The 17,815-nt window shown below is 55.5% G+C and overlaps 2 protein-coding genes across 7 annotated transcripts in view; one reads left to right on the top strand and one right to left on the bottom strand.

Annotated features, from left to right (window-relative positions):
- SON (SON DNA and RNA binding protein) overlaps positions 1-1,630 on the top strand; it is a 36,919-nt gene extending 35,289 nt beyond the window's left edge. For 3 of the 6 annotated variants that reach the window (XR_015285321.1, XM_086883883.1, XM_086883881.1), the window contains 2 exons: positions 34-149; positions 821-1,630. Coding sequence is in view for 4 of the 6 variants with exons in the window: in XM_086883883.1 (XP_086740009.1) it covers positions 34-149; positions 821-979 (275 nt within the window). In the remaining 2 variants the exon portion in view is untranslated. Of the gene's footprint in view, positions 1-33; positions 150-217 lie in introns of all 6 variants that reach the window. The other 3 variants (XR_015285322.1, XM_086883879.1, XM_086883880.1) reach the window with 1 other exon arrangement.
- Positions 1,631-3,992: 2,362 nt separating this feature from the next.
- On the bottom strand, positions 3,993-9,233 carry DONSON (DNA replication fork stabilization factor DONSON). The gene is made up of 10 exons (XM_086883907.1): positions 8,848-9,233; positions 8,463-8,543; positions 7,410-7,613; positions 7,147-7,325; positions 6,553-6,731; positions 6,352-6,472; positions 6,131-6,235; positions 5,542-5,740; positions 4,561-4,761; positions 3,993-4,341 (listed from the first exon to the last, which is right to left on the bottom strand). The coding sequence occupies exons 1-10, from the start codon at positions 9,115-9,117 to the stop codon at positions 4,204-4,206; spliced, it is 1,677 nt and encodes a 558-aa protein (XP_086740033.1). The 5' UTR covers positions 9,118-9,233; the 3' UTR covers positions 3,993-4,203.
- Positions 9,234-17,815: the final 8,582 nt, after the last annotated feature.

Raw genomic sequence — 17,815 nt, 5'->3', positions numbered from 1 at the left:
CTGGATGCTAACCCTGGAATGTCTGTGTGCCAGGGAAGCACCCGGTGTCTGCGCTGATGGAGATCTGCAACAAGAGGAGGTGGACGCCCCCCGAGTTCGTGCTGGTGGATGACAGTGGGCCTGATCACCGCAAACATTTCATCTTCAAGGTGGGTTTCGGCTTCCCCTGTGCTGCTTCTCCTATGCCAGGGATGAAATCCATGTTTCTGTTTGATAGAAACACCTCACGGGGCTGGCTGAGGATGGTGGAGCCGTCTCGGTGCTGGAATGTGCAAGTCCTGTTCCTGGAGAGGCCAAATCGGGTCCCTGGAGCACTTTAATCTGGAAACCAGGGAGACTTGATCCCAGGGCTGGAGCCGGGCTGGGACAGCTGGGGGTGCTCCCCTGGAGAGGAGAAGCTCCAGGGAGAGCTCAGAGCTCCTTGCAGAGCCTGAAAGGGCTCCAACAAAGCTGGAGAGGGACTGTGGACAAGGCCTGCAGGCCCAGGAGCCAGGGAATGGCTGCCAGTGGCAGAGGGCAGGGCTGGATGGGATCTTGGGCAGGAATTGTTCCCTGGCAGGGTGGGCAGGGGCTGGGCTGGAATTGCCAGAGCAGCTGGGGCTGCCCCTGGATCCCTGGCAGTGCCCAAGGCCGAGCTGGACACTGGGGCTGGGAGCAGCTGGGACAGCGGGCGGTGTCCCTGCCCCGGCTGGGCTGGGCTGGGATGAACTTTAAGGTCCCTCCCAAGCCAAAGCATTAAATGGCCGTGCTGCCATGGGCTCAGAGTGTCCCTGGAATTCCCCAGAGTGTGCCTGGCTGACCCCTGCTTCCCCCGTGCCAGGTGAGAGTCAATGGCAACGAGTACAGGCCCACCTTTGCCAGCCTTAACAAGAAGCACGCGAAAGCCACGGCGGCCACGGCGGCGCTGCAGGCCATGGGACTCGTACCAAAGGAAAGCATGGTCAATACCACCATGTTCAGGAGTGCCTCACACCGCTAAGCTTGGCTTTGCTGGGACACTGGTTCTGAGCGTTTTACTCTGCACAAGAAATGGTATTTGCCCCTCTCATGTTGTAAATACATCGGCGATTCCCACCTTGTAAAAACTGTACAGACACCCACAGGTTTTTCTTTTGTACCATCCAAATGTATTTAAATCATACTTAGTTTTTGGTATGTTTATATTGTTTACATTAGTGATGTAATTATTTCTTAAACGACTAAAATCAGACGACAGACTCTGGAGGCATCAGAAATCCAGACCCTTGGCTGAAGCTCCTGCAGTTCCTCTCCTGCCGGAACGTTGACCCTTTGATACAGTTTTGTAGTGGCTGCAGAGTTCCCTGGGCTCGGGGAGGTGCTCGGGGGCCGTGCCCGGGCTCTGCCCCTCGGTGCCCCCCGTGCCCGGGGACGCGAAGACTCGGACACGCCGTGGCTCCTGCAGGGCCCCAGCAGGGAGGAGCCTGGGGCTGCTCTTCCCGACCAGTGAATCCACTGCCTGATGCTGATCGTTCGGATTTGTGGTTCATGTGAATTTTAAACTCTTTAACAAAATCTACAACTGGATTTGGGGGGAGGGAAGGGGGTAGAATGACGCTTCAATTGTTGTACCCAACTTGGTCAATAAAGCAGCACAAGTTCATAATCTTCACCCCTGGTCAGTAAACAGTAATTCCAGTGGATGCCAAGCCAGGAAACGGGAATTTAAATACGCCAAAATGCCTTCTGCAAGAAACACACACGATACAGAAGTGGCTTTGTGAGGATTCTCAACAGCCATTGGGATGGCAGGAGCAGTCTGGTTATTTTTGGTTGCATTGAACTCTTACAGAATAAATCCTTGGGATGAAAAGTTTCTTAAGGATCCTCGGCCCTCAAGGAGCCTGATCCAGAGTTTGGGCAGTTGGACAGCAGAGAAGATGTAGAAAGCTTTTCCTGCTTTTTATTTTTTATTTAAGAAGCATTATTCTTTGATCTGTGTGCACGTGGGATTGCCAGGGGCAGGGCACCCTCCCTGATCGGAGTTAGGAGCAGGCTGCCAGGATTTCTGCACTCGGGTCGTTCAGGTGCTTGTCCCAGACAAGTCTTTGTGAGGTGAGAGAATCTGAGCTGGGTCTGGGGAAAGAACAAACCCCAGCCAGGCTGCTCTGGCCTCACGGGAGGGACCCTTTGGCCGTGGGGTCACGGAGCTGAGGAATTCCCAGTACCCGAGGCCGTGTGGATCCCGTCAGTGTCACGGAACACGGAGTCTCCTTGCTCTGCAGGGACAAGGGTTGGTGTTTCCTGTGCAGCAGAGAATTGGGGTTGGTCTCGAGACAGAAAAGCCCCTCTGAGTCTGTCCAAGCGCTCTGGAAATGCTTCAGTTGATCTTCATTTCATGGACGTTGTTGTCTTGAATTAAACTTTTTTCCCTTTGGCATCTCGCCTTCGGTCTCTGACTAAATGTGTGGAGCTTGTCCTGCGAACTGCCTGGGAGGTGTGAAATCCCCAGGAGATGTGGGAGGAAGCACCCTGGGAGTGCTGGGGGGTGTCTGGCCCCAGCCCAGGGCCTGGAGCAGCTCCTGACCAGGTTTGGCTGAGCTCAAACCTCGGAGCTGCTGAGGGTTCCCTTCAATCCGTGCTCTCCATGGCAGCTCAGAATTCACAGCTGGACACAAATCTGGGAATGTACAACCCTCTGTCCTTGTGTTCTTTTTTCTGTGTCCCTGTTTCCCACGTTTAAGGTAAAGAGCTGAGATCTCCACAGCAGCAGAGTCCCACTAAAGACTCCATGTAAAAAATAACTATTAGGGAAAGGTCTGGATTTCATGGCTTAAAGGTGGGGGTCCTGTGTGTTCCTTGGAGCCACATATCCCTCAGGAACAGCCCTGCCTCCCGGAGCTGGGAGCAGCTGGGGTTTGCTCCTGGGGCTGACAGCTCACAGCAGTTCTGTAAAGCCATGATTAATCACCAAGAATTCCAGCAGAGCTGCATCCCTGCTGGATCCCTGGGGCAGGGCACTGCCCCTCCCTGCACAAAAAGGATCTGGAGGCAGAGGAAGCTTTTGCTGGCCCAGGCTCAGGAACTGCTCCATGCCCGTGTTCAGTTTGCAGGGGTTTGCTCGGTGATCCCAGAGCCCGAGGGGCACCAGCAGGGAAAGCTGAGCTTCATTTCCAGTGAGAAACACCAGATCAGAACACAAGCACGAATTGCTTCTACTTCCCACTCAGCTTTGGCCTTTCTGCTGCAGGAATGTGCTCACCCAACAGCTGTGCAAAAGTGACAGTCCCCAACAGGCCTGTGACCTCTCTACCTGCAGGGAAACTCAGAGCACCTGGTCAGGCCCTGCTCCTGCTGGGAGCACACAGCAGCTCCGTGCTGTGTCTGTGATCCCTGGAATTCCTGGTGCTGGAAAAGCCCTCGCAGCCCAGGGAGTCCCAGCTGTGGCCGATGCCCACCTTGTCCCCAGCCCAGAGCCCTGAGTGCCACGTCCAGCCCTTCCTTGGGCACCTGCAGGGGTGGGCACTGCAAAGCTCCCTGGGCAGCCCCTGCCAAGGCCTGAGCTCTTTTCTGTTGCTCAGGTGCTGCACCCATTTCATTGCTCCCCTTGGGGCTGTGGTTTGTGCAAAGGGCTCCCTGTAAGGCCGGGCTGGGTGTGGGAGCTCTGCTGAGCAGCTCTGGGGAGTCGATCCCGCTGCAGCCACAACTCTGGGGCCCTCTGACCTTCCTTTCCTCCCTTTGGAGTTCACAGATGACCCCACTTCAAGAGGTGCCACCCACCAAGGTGCAGCTACCGAGGGTGGCAGGGGGCTGTGAAGTCTGGGAAGGGGTTTTGCCAAGAATTTCACCCGTCCATAGGATCCCTGAAGGTTTGGGCTGGAAGGGACTTTAAAGCTCATCTGGTTCCTCCCCTCTTCCCTTGGGGGATTCTTGTTCCAACCTGGTTATGAGTCCTGCCCCAAGCAGGAGCAGAATTCCATGCTTGTAGCAGGAGTGTGTGTGTGGGGAGCACTGACCTGCCAGGGGCAAACCAGACCGATAAAATCACGTTTTATTTAAAAAACACCTTCTACAATAAGAAAAGATGTCCATAGCCTTTCCCCTCCTTTCTTTCACAGCCCTTGGAAGTGCTGATGTGCAGCAGTTGTGAGGGATGTGCGACACGCTCGCGTCCCTCCTGCCCTACCCCAAGCTCAGCACCTGCAGCCCTGGGAAGGAGCATCGTGCTCCAGGGTCTGGTGTTCCTTAGGCCTTCCAGGTGTAGCAGTAATCCTTCATTTCCAGCAAGCGGAGGGACGATTTTCCCAGGGTTGGACACTGACTCAGCTGCTCCAAAGTCTTGGGATGCAGCCCGCAGGGAGGGAGGTCCTGGGGCACACATTCCTGTGAAGGGCACACACAGGGAATGAGTGCTTCTGTGGGAAGCTCCCGTTTCCCCTCTGCCCAGGGCCGCAGGTGCTGGTCCCGGCTATTCAGGCCAAGCCCTGAGAATGACGAGGTTGGAAGAGACCTTCAGGATCATCGAGTCCAACCCAGCCCTGGCAGCTGAATGAGACCAGGGCACCGAGAAGGGCAGGGCCCGGTTGTGGGGAGTGTTCTCACCTGGGGTGGGGCCGGGCAGGTGTTGAAGGCGGCGCTGGGCTCGTGGGGGCTGAGCAGGGCACGGAAGGAGCCACGCTGTGCCGGGCCCAGCAGCAGTGTCAGGGCGTGCAGGGTGTGAGGCAGGACGGGCCCCAGAAGCTCCAGGCTGAACACATCCTCAAAGCCCCCCTGCACCCGCGCACGGCCGCTGACAGTCCGAGCCTGAGGGCACAACACCGCGCTTAGCACCGCAGCCAGGACGAGTTCTCAGCAGCTCTGACGCTGCCAGAGCCCACAGAAAACAGAAACACTTCTCAGTGTTGTCTACTCCCTGTGCGATTGTACTGTCCCTGTAACAACTCCTAAAACGTACCCCCTGGACCACAGGAATGCTGAAGGGATTGGGAAGTGCAGAAGAACAGGATTAAGTTCTCTGCTGGAACAAGGAGCTCATCCTGTTCTTACTGGGAAGAAATTTGGGTTAAATACAGGGTAAGAATTCTTGGCTGTAGGGTGGGGAAGCCCTGGCACAGCTGTGGCTGCCCCTGGATGTATCCAAGGCCAGCTTGGATGAGGCTTGGAACAACCCGGGACAGTGAAAGCTGTCCCTGCCCATGGCAGGGGGTGGGACTGGGGTGATCCTGCAGGTCCCTCCCATTCTGAACCATTCCTGGCAGGAACAGCTGATGAGCTGTGGCTCAGGGGCTCTGAGAGCCTGCACGATCTGGGGAGAATCTTAACAACCATTTTCCCTCTGGGCAGTTCTGCTCAGCCTCTTGTCTCTCGGGAAGTGAGGAAAAGGAACTCTGGGATGCCAGGTCAGTGCAGGGATGTGCTGTAAGGATTTAGGAACAGACCCTGCCTGCAGACAAAATGCTGACTCAGGCTTTAGCCACAGCAATCCCGCTGCGGTGCCTGAGGGAAACGCCAGCAAATCAGTCTGATCCCTGGGGAAGGAAACAGCTTCCTTCCCCTTCCTAGAGGCAGCCGTGCGTCCCTCACCTTGAGCGTCTGCAGGGTCCCGCCCCGGAAAGCCACCGGGGCCAGCAGCGTCGGGGGCAGCCCCGCCTGCGGCCCCGCCACGGCCACCAGGCTGCGGCAGCTGATCAGGAAGTTCAGCAGCGTGAAGGTGTTGCTGCCTCTCACCAGCACCAGCGACTCGGGTCTGTGATCCACCTGCACCTCCTGCTTCTCCTTGCGCCTGGGGAGCCGAGTCAAGGGAAAACCACGGCGCACTGGGAAGCATCCATGTGCCAAAAAGCTGGAGCAGTGAACCTCCCCACACCCCATCTGACCAAAATCCCCAAAAACAATCCCCACCAAGCTTTGCACTCATCCAAATCTGTTCTTCAAATATTAAGCAGCATCTAAATCCTGGCTTCAAATCCTAGAAATACTTGCAAAGTAAATGAAAAAAAAAAATAGAAAAATGCAGTATCTCAGAACATGCAGGAATGAGAAGATTCATATTTGGAAAACAGTTCTCAAGAACTTCTCCAGAACATAAATGTGTACCATTGTAAACATGTAGCATTGTAACAGCTGCAGGGTTTCCCGGTGTCACACATCTGGAGGATCAAAGGAAGGATACAGTTGGATAGAAATAGTATCCGGTTTCTTCACCTTGTCTTGGACTCCCATCTCCTCAAGCCAAGAGAAACTTCCATCATCATCATCATCGCTGGGAGCAGGTTCCCTGGAGACACAGATCAGTGTTAGGAGGGCAGTGCCTCTGAGGAAGGTTTTCCAAATGGGCTGTGCAGGAGCCTGGAGCGCCCTCGAATTCCAGCACCGCACAACATCGGAACTTACCCCGCATCCTCCACAGTGCTGCCCTCGCCGAGGCCCGAGGCTGTTTCTGTTTCCAAACTCTCCGGGTTTTTCTGTTTCCTGGTTCTACTCTCCTCGAGCAAAGGTAAGGAGAACTCTATGCCTGGTGGGGAGGAACGGCAGCAGTGAAGGGCTCTGTCGCAGCCGTAGCCGTGCCGGTGCTGCAGCCCCAGCCGTCCTTACCCTCGCTCCTCATGGCCTCGCGGAGGCCGCGCGTGGTGGGGACGATGGCGGCGGTGGGGACGGCGCTGCCTGCCAGCCCCGCGGCGCGGAACAGCACCGAGAACTGCGCTGCACACACGTAGAAATAGGGACAGAGCCGGGCCCGCAGCAGGTTGTACAGAGAGGTGAAGCTCACGGACCTGGCAGTGGGAATAAACAGCGCTGTCAGGGCAGGCAGTTCTCCCCTACTGATGTGCTGGAAAGGGAACTGGGACAAGGGCTGCAGGGCCAGGAGCCAGGGAATGGCTGCCAGGGGCAGAGGGCAGGGCTGGATCTTGGGATCTTGGGCAGGAATTGTTCCCTGGCAGGGTGGGCAGGGGCTGGGATGGAATTGCCAGAGCAGCTGGGGCTGTCCCTGGATCCCTGGCAGTGCCCAAGGCCAGGCTGGACATTGGGAGCACCTGGGACAGCGGGAGGTGTCCCTGCCATGGCAGGGGTTGGAAAGCGATGATCCTTAAGGTCCCTTCCAACCCAAACCATCCCATGATTATGTAATGAATTAAAATCTCTTTGTCTCACTGTTACCCAACCCATCAGCAATCCAGCTGCACTTACCAGTCACTCATGAGCACTTGCTGCAAGGCCTCATCCTGTGCCCAAGGACAGGCCTTCCCAGCCATCCTCCTGTCTGCCCCGAGGCGGGGGAAGAGCGGCAGCCAGGGCAGCGAGGGGTGCAGCCAGTACACGAGGCTCTGCTGGAAGGCACAGCGCAGCTCCGTGCACAGCCGCGGCTCCTGCAGACCCAGCAGGGTTTGAGTGGGACAGCGAAGCTGCCAGAAACAAACCTGCAGCTCCAGCCACCCTCACCCAGCCCTCACCTGCACGCTCTGGGGCAAGGTGGTTTCTGTAGCTCTGCAGTGCTGAGCAAACCCCTGCGCTTCCTCCTGTGCTTTCAGGTGTTCTGCCCAGGTGAAGGGTTGGGAGGACACAAAGAGAACCCGTGTTTTAATACTCCAGTCTGCAGGGAATTCCTGTCTTGGCGAGGAGGAAGCTTTGGGTACAGCAAGAGGTGAATGAAGGTCCTGACCAAACAGAAACATCAGTTAACTCACAGAAAATGAAACCTGTGAAAAAAAATGAAACAGGCTAAACCAAAGGCACAGTTTATTATTTTGATTATTTTACTCAGTACCAGATTCTAATAGAAATACTCCATTCATTGCCTATAAAACCACATGAGTCCTTGCACACATGAGTCCTTCCAATAGTATAAACTAGGAACAAATAAAAGGATAAATGTTTGAAACAAAAAAGCCCTGAGCCTGATGTTTATGAAGACAAGAATTTCCACGCCAAAATGGTTATTTCATTTCTTCTCCTGGTGACTGTAAGGTCACCTGCCAAAAAAAAGCCCTGGGAACCTCCAAGACAGTTGGTTGTTCTTTTTCTATCCTTCTAATTTAGTTTGAACTTCAGTTTTTGTACCTAGAACAACATTAAAAATTGTCTATTAAAATTCTTTCAATTTGAAGGGCTGGTTTTCAGGAATTCTTGCTTTCTTACATGACAGATGAAGTGCTCCATTTCTGTAGCTGAAAACTACAGAAAGCTGTTCTGGAGAAGAACATCCTCATCTCAACTACATATAAAACTAAGAAACAGTAAAATTATAGTCAACATGTTAAAAAAACTGAAAGACAACAACCTCTGTCCGTGGAACTACAACAGCAGTGAGCTCAGGCAGAAGGCTGGGTTTAAAAGACTGTCACCAGAACAGGAAACATCAATGTAAGAAATTTCCTTGAACACTGACATTTTAGTGCATTCCTTTATGTAGAGATGGGCCACCGAATATCAAGTGAAACAGTTTCAGCTTTGTGTGTGCCCTGAGAAAAGCTGAAATCTTTTCAGCAGCGTGTCCTGTTTCATACCTGGCTTAGGGTAAGGATGTCAGAACTTCCAGCAGGCTCCACTCTCCTGGGGGGCTTCTCTTCACAGGTCGGCTCTAAAAACTGAATGAAAGAGCAGCACAATGCACAGCACAAAGGATGCACCGGGCTGATCATTTTAAAAACTGCCCGTGCAGTGACATTTCCCGAGTGATCCTCGGCACCCCGGGCTGCAGACAAACCGGGCTCGGGGCGAGCCCAGGACCCGCACCCAGCGTTGAGCAACAGCTCCAGCCCAGCAGGGCCTGCCAGGAGGCGGGGGCGAGCCCCGGGCTGCTCCAAAACGGGCTTGGGGCGATAACCGAGAGCTGAGAGCTCTGGGCAAAGGCTGAGGGCTGAGGGCCCCGCTGCCGGGGCTCGATCTCACCTGCCAGAAGGGCGCTGCCGATGGATCCCCGCCCGCCGGGGCCGCTGCCGGGGGCTGAGGGGCGGCCGCCCGCTGCGGAGCGTTGTCCAGGCTGGAGAAGGGGTTGCGGCGGCGGGCGGCTCCACAGGGGCCCCGTGGGGCCGGAGCAGCGGCGGCTTCCGCGGCGGCGGCGGGATCGACCCTCCGCCCAGGGCGTTTGCGCTTCAGCCGCAGCAGCGCCGGCGGCTTCTTGAAGCCGGGCGAGTGTCCGGGCTCGGCGGGGGCGGACATGGCTGAGCGGGGCCCGGAGGAGCCGCGCTCCCGTCTTGGCGCCAAAGGACGCCCGCTCCGCCCCAGGGCGGTGCTGAGGGAGCGGCGCCGCCATTGCTGCCGCCCTCAGGGGCTCTGAGGGGAGCGCGGCTCCCGCCGGCCCCGCTCCGCCCGCACGGGCAACAAAAGCACGGAGCACAAAGACACACGGCGCTCCAAGTGTGTCCGTGCCCTTCCAAATGCATTCGGACAGCGGCCCCAAGGGCTGCGCTCGGCTGTGCCAGCATCGCCACACGGCTGTGCCCGGGTCAAATCCCCTGTACAGATACCGGGGCTGTGCGATGGGACACCGAACACACGGGGTTCAGTCTCTCAGGGAACAAGAAACGAGTGTTTTAGGCTATTTGGGATAAGGCAACTGCTTTTGATGGAACCAGGCTATTGTACCTGGCATTCAAAAGGATAATAAATAATAAATAATAAATTATGAATGCATGTGGGTGAAAAGTCATTAAGAGGTAGTTAGGAGCAACATCTCTACTGATAAAAGACTTAATAAAAGAAAAACGATGCTATTAAAAGATCTTTCCTCTGCAGTTTTGTCACTGTGCGTGCTTATTTTTTTTTAATTGGTTAATTTCTTATTTCATCTGCTTACTTTTGAAAAAATTGAAGCCAAACTGAGCAGCATCAATTAAAAATCAACAGCTGGGTCCAAGGCTTCAGGATCGCTGTGAACTCCCGCAGGACTCACTCGCTTCAGACGAGCACAAGAGCACCTCTGGTTCCCGAGGCTGCACAGCAGCACGCCAGGAGTAAAATCAGAGTTACTCCTGATTTCATCGCCTTGCCGTGCACCATTTATCCAGAACCTCCTCCAAGTGCGCTGAGGGAGAGGAGACAGATCAAGTGTGGTTCTGGATAATCTGTTTTCTCTCCAACTTTCCCACTCCTGGCACTGCTTGGAAGTGCCAACCTGCAGCTGGGACCACACCTGATGTCCCCCAGGCCTCTCGTGTGGGCTGGAGCCTCGCAGGGCAGCTCCACCAAGAACAATTCCTTTTCCCATTGCAGGAGTCTCCTTTGGTGTGGAAAAGAATGAAAGGAACATTCACAGAATCACACAGTCACACAATCACCAGCTTGGAAGAGACCTTCAACATCCTTCACTCCAACCCAGCCCTAACACCTCAACTAGACCACGGCACCGAGTGCCACATCCAGGCTTTTTCTAAACACATCCAGGCATGGTGACTCCACTGCCTCCCTGGGCAAACCATTCCAATAATTTATCTCCCTTTCTGTAAAAAACCTTTTCCTAATAGCCAGCCTGTATTTCCCTCGGTGCAGCTTAAGGCTGTGTCCTCTGGTTCTGTCAGTTGTTGTCTGGAGAAAGAGACCAACCCCACCTGGTTCCAGCTGAAATGAACGGGCAGGACAGCTGAGTCCTTTTTGTGCCTTTATTCAGGTATCGGCTGCGGGGTGGGGGCTCGGGGGGCTGCGCACGCTGCCACGGCTCCCACGAGGTCACCGGGAAGGAGGTGTTTCAGTCCTGTGCCCTCGGCAGGCCTGGGGCTTCCGTCCTCACGGGAATCCCTGGAAGATCTCTCGTGGCTGGTTTGTGTAGGGCTGTCATCCCAGTCAAGCTCTTCCCTGGGGATGGCACGAACTCCGAGTCGAGGCTGGGAACATCCTGGTGTCTCTGTCAGTTCGGTTATGAGGCTCTTTTGTCTGTCTTTCATCTGCTCCGCTTGATCCAGGGGCTCTCTCAGCACTCCTGACCCTTTTCCCCTCATTTGCACACTGAGGCTGGGGGTACCCCATGCTGGGGAGCAGCGGCCGTGACCCGACCGGCAGGGATTGGAACACTCGGGGAAGAGATGAACTCAATACAATCCACATGGGGTAGAAACAGCAACAACGTTCTTAACTTTGTGGTACACCTTGTAACCAACATTACACTGCAACACCAACGTTACATCGTAACACAGACCTTGCTTGAAAATGGTTTTGCTTCAGAACAACAACAACTTTTTTCAGGGAGTTGTGGAGAGTGATGAGGTCACCTCTGAGTCTCCTTTTCTCCAGGCTAAACAACCCCAGCTCCCTCAGTGGTTCCTCACAGGGTTTGTGTTCCCAGCCCCTCACCAGCCTCGTTGCCTCCTCTGGACGTGCTCAGGTGTCTCAGTGTCCTTCCCGAACTGAGGGGCCAGGACTGGACACAGCACTCGAGCTGTGGCCTCAGCAGCGCCGAGCACAGGGGAAGGATGAGCTCCCTGCTCCTGCTGGCCACACCATTCCTGATCCAGGCCAGGGGCCATTGGCCTTCTTGGCCACCAGGGCTCTCTGCTGGCCCACGTTCAGTTGGCTGTCGATCAGCCTTCCTGCCTTCCCCTCTCTCAGGGCTGCAGAAGTGCCCAAACCTTCACCTGCTGCTCCCACAGAGAGGAACGCTGGCCTAGGGACTCTCTGCTCTCGGATATTGGGCAAGGGAGGGAGGAGACACTGGGTTGTGCCTGGGGACACAAGAAATGGGTGAACATCCCATCCCAAATACTCTCATGTGGCATTTGTCACCCTGCAGTGATTCTTATTTGCTTTTGGAAAGCACAGAGGAGGAGGAGGAGGAGGAGGAGAGGGCGTAAGAAAGGAACAATCCTTCTGTACCCCCTGCCAGGAGGGGCTGGCAGGTGCGGGAGGGGTCCTGCTCCCAGAGAACAGCAACAGGACAAGAGGAAACGGCCTCAGGCTGGGCCAGGGGAGGCTCAGGGTGGGCAGCAGCAGGAATTTGCCCATGGAAAGGGAGCTCAGGCCTTGGCAGGGGCTGCCCAGGGAGCTTTGCAGTGCCCATCCCTGCAGGTGCCCAAGGAAGGGCTGGACGTGGCACTCAGGGCTCTGGGCTGGGGACAAGGTGGGCATCGGGCTGCCCAGCCCTGCTGCAAAGGCTTCCCAGCACACTTCTCTCTCAGCCGGCCTCAACGGGCGCCTTTCGTTTGCCTGCAGAGAGCAGGGCCAGCCCTGCCCTGCCGGCCCAGCCGGGAACTCTCCCGCTGCCGCTGGGGCTCAGCACTCCCTGCTCACAGGGGACTCACTGGCACCCAGCGTCAGAATCCATGGGCACCTCGCACAGACGGGACATCAAATCTGGAGACGCTTTTCTTGGCCCTTACAAACTTGCTTAGCAAAAATAGACAAATTCTTCTCTTACTCCAACAGTGTTCTCTCCTTCTTAGGTTATTTTCTGGGAAATCAGAATGTATCATAATTACAACATATGGCATAATCATGTTTTATATCATAGTAACATAATGTAAAAATACAGTCTGTAATAAATACAAATTATTTGGTAATTTCATTTATTCATTTGAGCTCTTCTTCATTTATGGATTCTAAACTACTTCTTCTTCTTCTCCTACTTCTTCTTCTTCTTCTATACACCTTCTTCTTAATACTCTTCTTTTCCTTTTCTTCTATGTATTTTAAACTTCAAATTCTTACTTTTCTTAATCTTCTTCATCTATGCATTTCAAAATTCAAATTCCTATTCCTATTAATCTTCTACTTCTACATTGTGAAATTCTTATTCTTACTCCTATTCCTATCCTTATTCTTATTTCTCTTCTTCCTCTACTTCTAGGTATTTTTTAAATTCTTATGACTATTCTTTTTCTCCTATGTATCTTCAAAGTATTCCTCCTCCTCGTCCTCTTCTTCTTCTTCTCCTTCTTCTGCTTCTTCATCTTCTTATTTGTCTTCATCCTCTTTCTCTTCTTCGTCTTATTCGTCTTCAGCATCATCTCAGTCTTCTTCATCTTCTTTGTCTTCATCTTTAGCATCCTCATCTTCTTTGTCTTCGTCTTCATCTTCTTGGCCTTCTTCATCTTCTTGGTCTTCTTCATCTTGGTCGCCCCTCTCCATTTCCTTCCCCTTCTTCATCATCTTCTTCCTCTTCTCCATGGTCACCGCCTCCTTTGTGCTCCTCTTCCTGTTCCCGTTGGTGTCCCAGCTCCCATTGGTGTTGGCCGCCCCGTGTGAGCCGCAGTCCTGCCGGGAGGGAGGCTGTGGGAGCAATCCCTGCTCTCGGTGCCCTGTTTTACTCCTCCGGCTGTGGCCTCAGGCAGGGCCACCGGAACAGCGCCCGCAGCGCCCGCAGCGCCCGCCTGAAGCGGGAGGGACGTCTCCTGGGGGCAACCGGCTGCCCATGGAGGGCCTGGGCTCCCAGCTGGGGCCAGGGCCTGGGGGGGCCGTGCGGGGCAGGCACCGGGCTCCCTTCCCTTTTTGCTGTAATTGCTGCTTCTCTTTCTGCAGCAATCCCTTCTTCCAGGGCATCCTCTTGCTGCTGCTGCTGCCTCAGTGCCTGCATCTCCAGCAGAGCCGTGTACAGGGTCTCACTGCTGCTGCTCTGGTTCATGCTCAGCTGAGCCGGGCTGCTGGCTGGAGTATAGAACAGGACACTGAGCAGGCTCCATGTGTCCGGGGCTGTCCTCGCCTCACTGAGGAGAAGAGAATGTGCTGCCTTTCCATCCTCTGGAGCAACAACCTCAGGGGGCTCCTCCTCCTCAGTAGCTCCGGCCGGGGTAGCAGCTGCCAGCTCGGTGTCCGTGGGACTCCATAGGGCAGGAGGGGCGCTGGGCAGGGCACGGGCTGCCTCTGCTGCCAGCTCTGCGCCCACATGCCTGGAGCAGCTGGGTCCCTCCAGGGGTTCCTCATCATCCACCAAGGGTTTATTCCACATGTTGTCCTGGATGGCAACTTCCCCTTGGGACATCTCTTGGACTTTGCACTGCTCCCCTTTGGAATGCACGCCGTCACTGAGATTGAAACTGAGAAGTGACAAGGAGTCCAACAGCTCTCGCCATTGGGCCTCCACCTTCTGCTTGCACCATTGCATTCTTTGATTCAGTTTAGTTTCCTTCTCTTCCTTCTCTTCCTTCTCATCACCATAATCATTGGGGAAATTGGCTTCTAGCCATTCCACAACCTTCTGATGTCTTGATATCTCCTCCATTTCCGGCAGTTCAGGTGACGAGCTTGAATCTTCTTCCATACCACCAAGCAGGGTCATCCTTCTCAGCTCTTCAATCTCACATTCTTCCCTATGGGAGAGTGCTTCATCCTCATCTTCCCAATGGCAGAGCTCTTTGTCCTCTTGTTCTTCCAATTGGGAGAGCTCTCCAGCTTCATGTTCTAGCCATTGGGACAGCTCTTTTTCACACTCCTTTTCACCTGGGGACAGCTCCTTGTCACTCTTGCTGTCCCCTCGGGAGTGTTCCTTGTCATTTTCCATTGGGTACAGCCTGACATCACTTGTGCTGTCCTCAGGAGCGACCTCGATGGCCTCTTCCACTGAGGACAGCTCCTCATCAGTCGGGCTGTACCCTGAAATGACCACGATGGCCTCTTCTGCTGGGGACAGCTTCTTGTCACTTGTGTTGTCCTCTGCAATGCCCTCGATGTCCTCTTCCACTGAGGACAGCTCCTCATCTGTTGGGCTGTCCCCTGAAACAGCCACGATGGCTTCTTCCACTGAGGACAGTTCCTGGTCACTCGTTCTGTCCCCTGCAATGCCCTCAATGGCCTCTTCCAAAGGGGACAGCTCCTGGTCACTTGTGCTGTCCCCTGGAATCACCTCGATGGCCATTTCCACTGAGGACACCCCTGGCTCACTGTTGCTGTCCCCAGGAGAGAGCTCAGTGGCCTCTTCTACTGGGGACAGCTCCAGGTCACTCCTGCTGTCTCCTGGAGAGAGCTCAATGTCCTCTGTCACTGGGGACAGCACCTGGTCACTGTCACTTTCCCCTCGGGACAGCTCATTGTTATGCCATTTTCCTGGAGCTGTGCCCGTGAGGCTGCACTCCATGACTCGAGCCCCCGAGGGGATGGGTGGCACAGGCTGCAGCTGCCAGCTTGGGGACACACGGGCTGTGCCCTCCTGGGCCACCCTGAGCGGGGGCAAGAGCACCCTGGGCACGGGGGTGTGTGGCTGCCCAGGACAGGGGCTGCAGGGCTGGGGCCCCTTCTCTCCTGCACTCCCCAGCTCTGTGCCCTGGCTCTGAGTGTGCCTGGGACTCACCAGGCAGGGTAGTGGTGGCAGTGGTGGCAGCTGTGGCAGTCTTGGCAGCGGTGACAGTGGTGGCAGCTGTGGCAGCGGTGACAGCTGTGGCAGCCGTGGCTGCTGTGGCAGCCGTGGCAGCGGTGGCAGCCGTGGCAGCCTGTCCCCACAGAGGGACAGGGCCCGGCTCCGGCTGCCCTGTGGTGCTGCCTGTGGCTGCCTGAGCTCCACTGGTGAGACCAATGGTTGGTTCAGGTTTTTGGGTCCCACCTTTGGCTGCCTGAGCTCCACCGGTGGCAGCTTGAGGGGCACCTGTGAGGAGGATGAGGACACGTGGGACGGAGACGGCTCCCTTGGCACAGCAAAGATCCTGGCCTTCTCCGTCCGCTGGCCTCTCCTTCCTGCCTCATCCCTCTCTCTTGGCCTCCTCCGCAGGCTCAGCAAGTGGCCTTGGGCGGGCTGGGAGTTGGGGTTCACCTTTCCTTTGTCCATCTTCTATGTAACTCAATGAAAGTCGCACTGTCTCCAAGTGAAGAGAGACGCAGAGAGCTGCATCCTCCTCAGACAGTGGCCCTCCTGGGACTGGGCACCACAGGGCTCTGCGCCCCTTGGATACCCTCAGCCAGGCTGGGGCTCCCTGATGTCACAAGGCTCTCTGGCCACCACCGTGTCCCGCATCACAGAGGGCCCTGACCCCACGCGCCCGTGTCACAAAGGGCCACCCCCGGCAGCCCAACAGCAGCGCAGCGGGCAGGAAGCGGCCCGGAGCAGCCCCCGGACCCGTGGCCTTGTGGCCCCTGCTGTGCCCAGAGCCCTGAGAGGCTTTGGCCACGCTGGCACACGTGTGCCAGCCCCAGCCCCGCACTGCAGAGCCCGGCCTTTGCAGCCTGCGCTGCGCCGGCCACGAGCAATTGGCCTTTGCAGCGCCGTGCCAGGGAGCCGTGGGCAGCGGCTGCAGGTGCCGCGGGAGGCCGGGGAGCAGGGCTGGCCCTCAGGGCTCTGCCCGGCCAGCGGGGCTCGTGGCTGCCTTCAGCAGTGACACGCAGGGGCACCGAGCGCAGCCGCGGCGCCTCGGCCGGGCCCGGGGAGCTCAGCGGCCCAGGGGCACCACGCGAGGCCGGGGCCACCTGGCTCGGGGCAATGGCCGCGGCCCCGACTCTCGCAGCTCTCCCCTCGGCCGTGCGGCGCCACGGGGCCAGAGCCCGGGCCCGGGGCTCGCTCCCTGCTGCCAGCAGGGCGCTGCCGAGGGCTCCCCGCCCGCCGGGGCCGGGGCCGGCCGCTGAGGGAGCGGCGCCGCCATTGCTGCCGCCCTCAGGGGCTCTGAGGGGAGCGCGGCTCCCGCCGGCCCCGCTCCGCCCGCACGGGCAACAAAAGCACGGAGCACAAAGACACACGGCGCTCCAAGTGTGTCCGTGCCCTTCCAAATGCATTCGGACAGCGGCCCCAAGGGCTGCGCTCGGCTGTGCCAGCATCGCCACACGGCCCCGTTGGGTGACATGGGACACGAAACCCACAGGCTTTACTCTGCTTGGGATAAACGAGTTTTTTCGTTTACTTGGGATAGAAAACCCCTACTGATTACACTATTCTCTTCTACACTGGTCTTAAAAGGCATAACGATGCTAGAAAGTTATAATTAGAGATACAAGTGGCTCAAAAGTCATAAAGAGGTAGTTAGGAACAACATCTCTACTGACGAAAGACTTAATAAAATTACCTTATAAAACACTTACACAGTTTTGTCACTTGATGTTCTTCTCATTTTGAACTTTTCAATTTGTTTCTTGTTGTCCACTTTGTTTTGTAAACCTCGAAGCCAAACTGAGCAGCATCAATTAAAAATCAACAGCTGGGTCCAAGGCTTCAGGATCGCTGTGAACTCCCGCAGGACTCGCTCGCTTCAGACGAGCACAAGAGCACCTCTGGTTCCCGAGGCTGCACGGCAGCACGCCAGGAGTAAAATCAGAGTTACTCCTGATTTCATCGCCTTGCCGTGCACCATTTATCCAGAACCTCCTCCAAGTGCGCTGAGGGAGAGGAGACAGATCAAGTGTGGTTCTGGATAATCTGTTTTCTCTCCAACTTTCCCAGTGACACAGCTGTGAAGTGCCCATGTCCATGATTTGAGTGATCCACAGTGAAAATGAGCAACATGCCTGAAGGAGAAAAGGTATTTTTGCTCTGCAGTGAGAATATGATTTGAGGAAAGCAAAACGCAGTTCCTTCCCCTCTGCTGACTTTCATACAGGCCACAATCACGGATAATGCTGGAGAGACGGATCTGGGCTGTGCTGAGGTTAAAAGAGGGGAATTGATATTGCACAGCACCGGGAGATATCAAAAGTAACAAGCTACACTAAGTGCCTCAAAGATCTGACTCACACAGTTCCACCAGCTTGGGGACTCTGCATTTACCAGGTTTACTGCCTTAGTGCTGAAATGAAGGGAAAGAGCTGGGGGCAACTCCTGCTGTCAGTACCACGTCCTTCCCATCTGGCACCCTCACCAACCTTGATAGTTTTCCCTGTCCTTCAACTGAGTAATAATTTGAAATGTGAATTAAGATCTTTAAGTGCAGCATTCGGTCTCAGTGCTGTCAAAACCAAAAGGTAACTATCAAGGTAACTGCTGGTAGGGGTTGGAGACAAAAAGACGAATAAAAACATC

Source organism: Cyanistes caeruleus, chromosome 3, assembly GCF_971803275.1.
Source record: "Cyanistes caeruleus chromosome 3, bCyaCae1.hap1.1, whole genome shotgun sequence".
In the NCBI taxonomy this organism is placed as follows: Eukaryota; Metazoa; Chordata; class Aves; order Passeriformes; family Paridae; genus Cyanistes; species Cyanistes caeruleus.
Note: the sequence above shows the minus strand (reverse complement) of the source record. Positions and strands in the feature narration are given on the sequence as shown.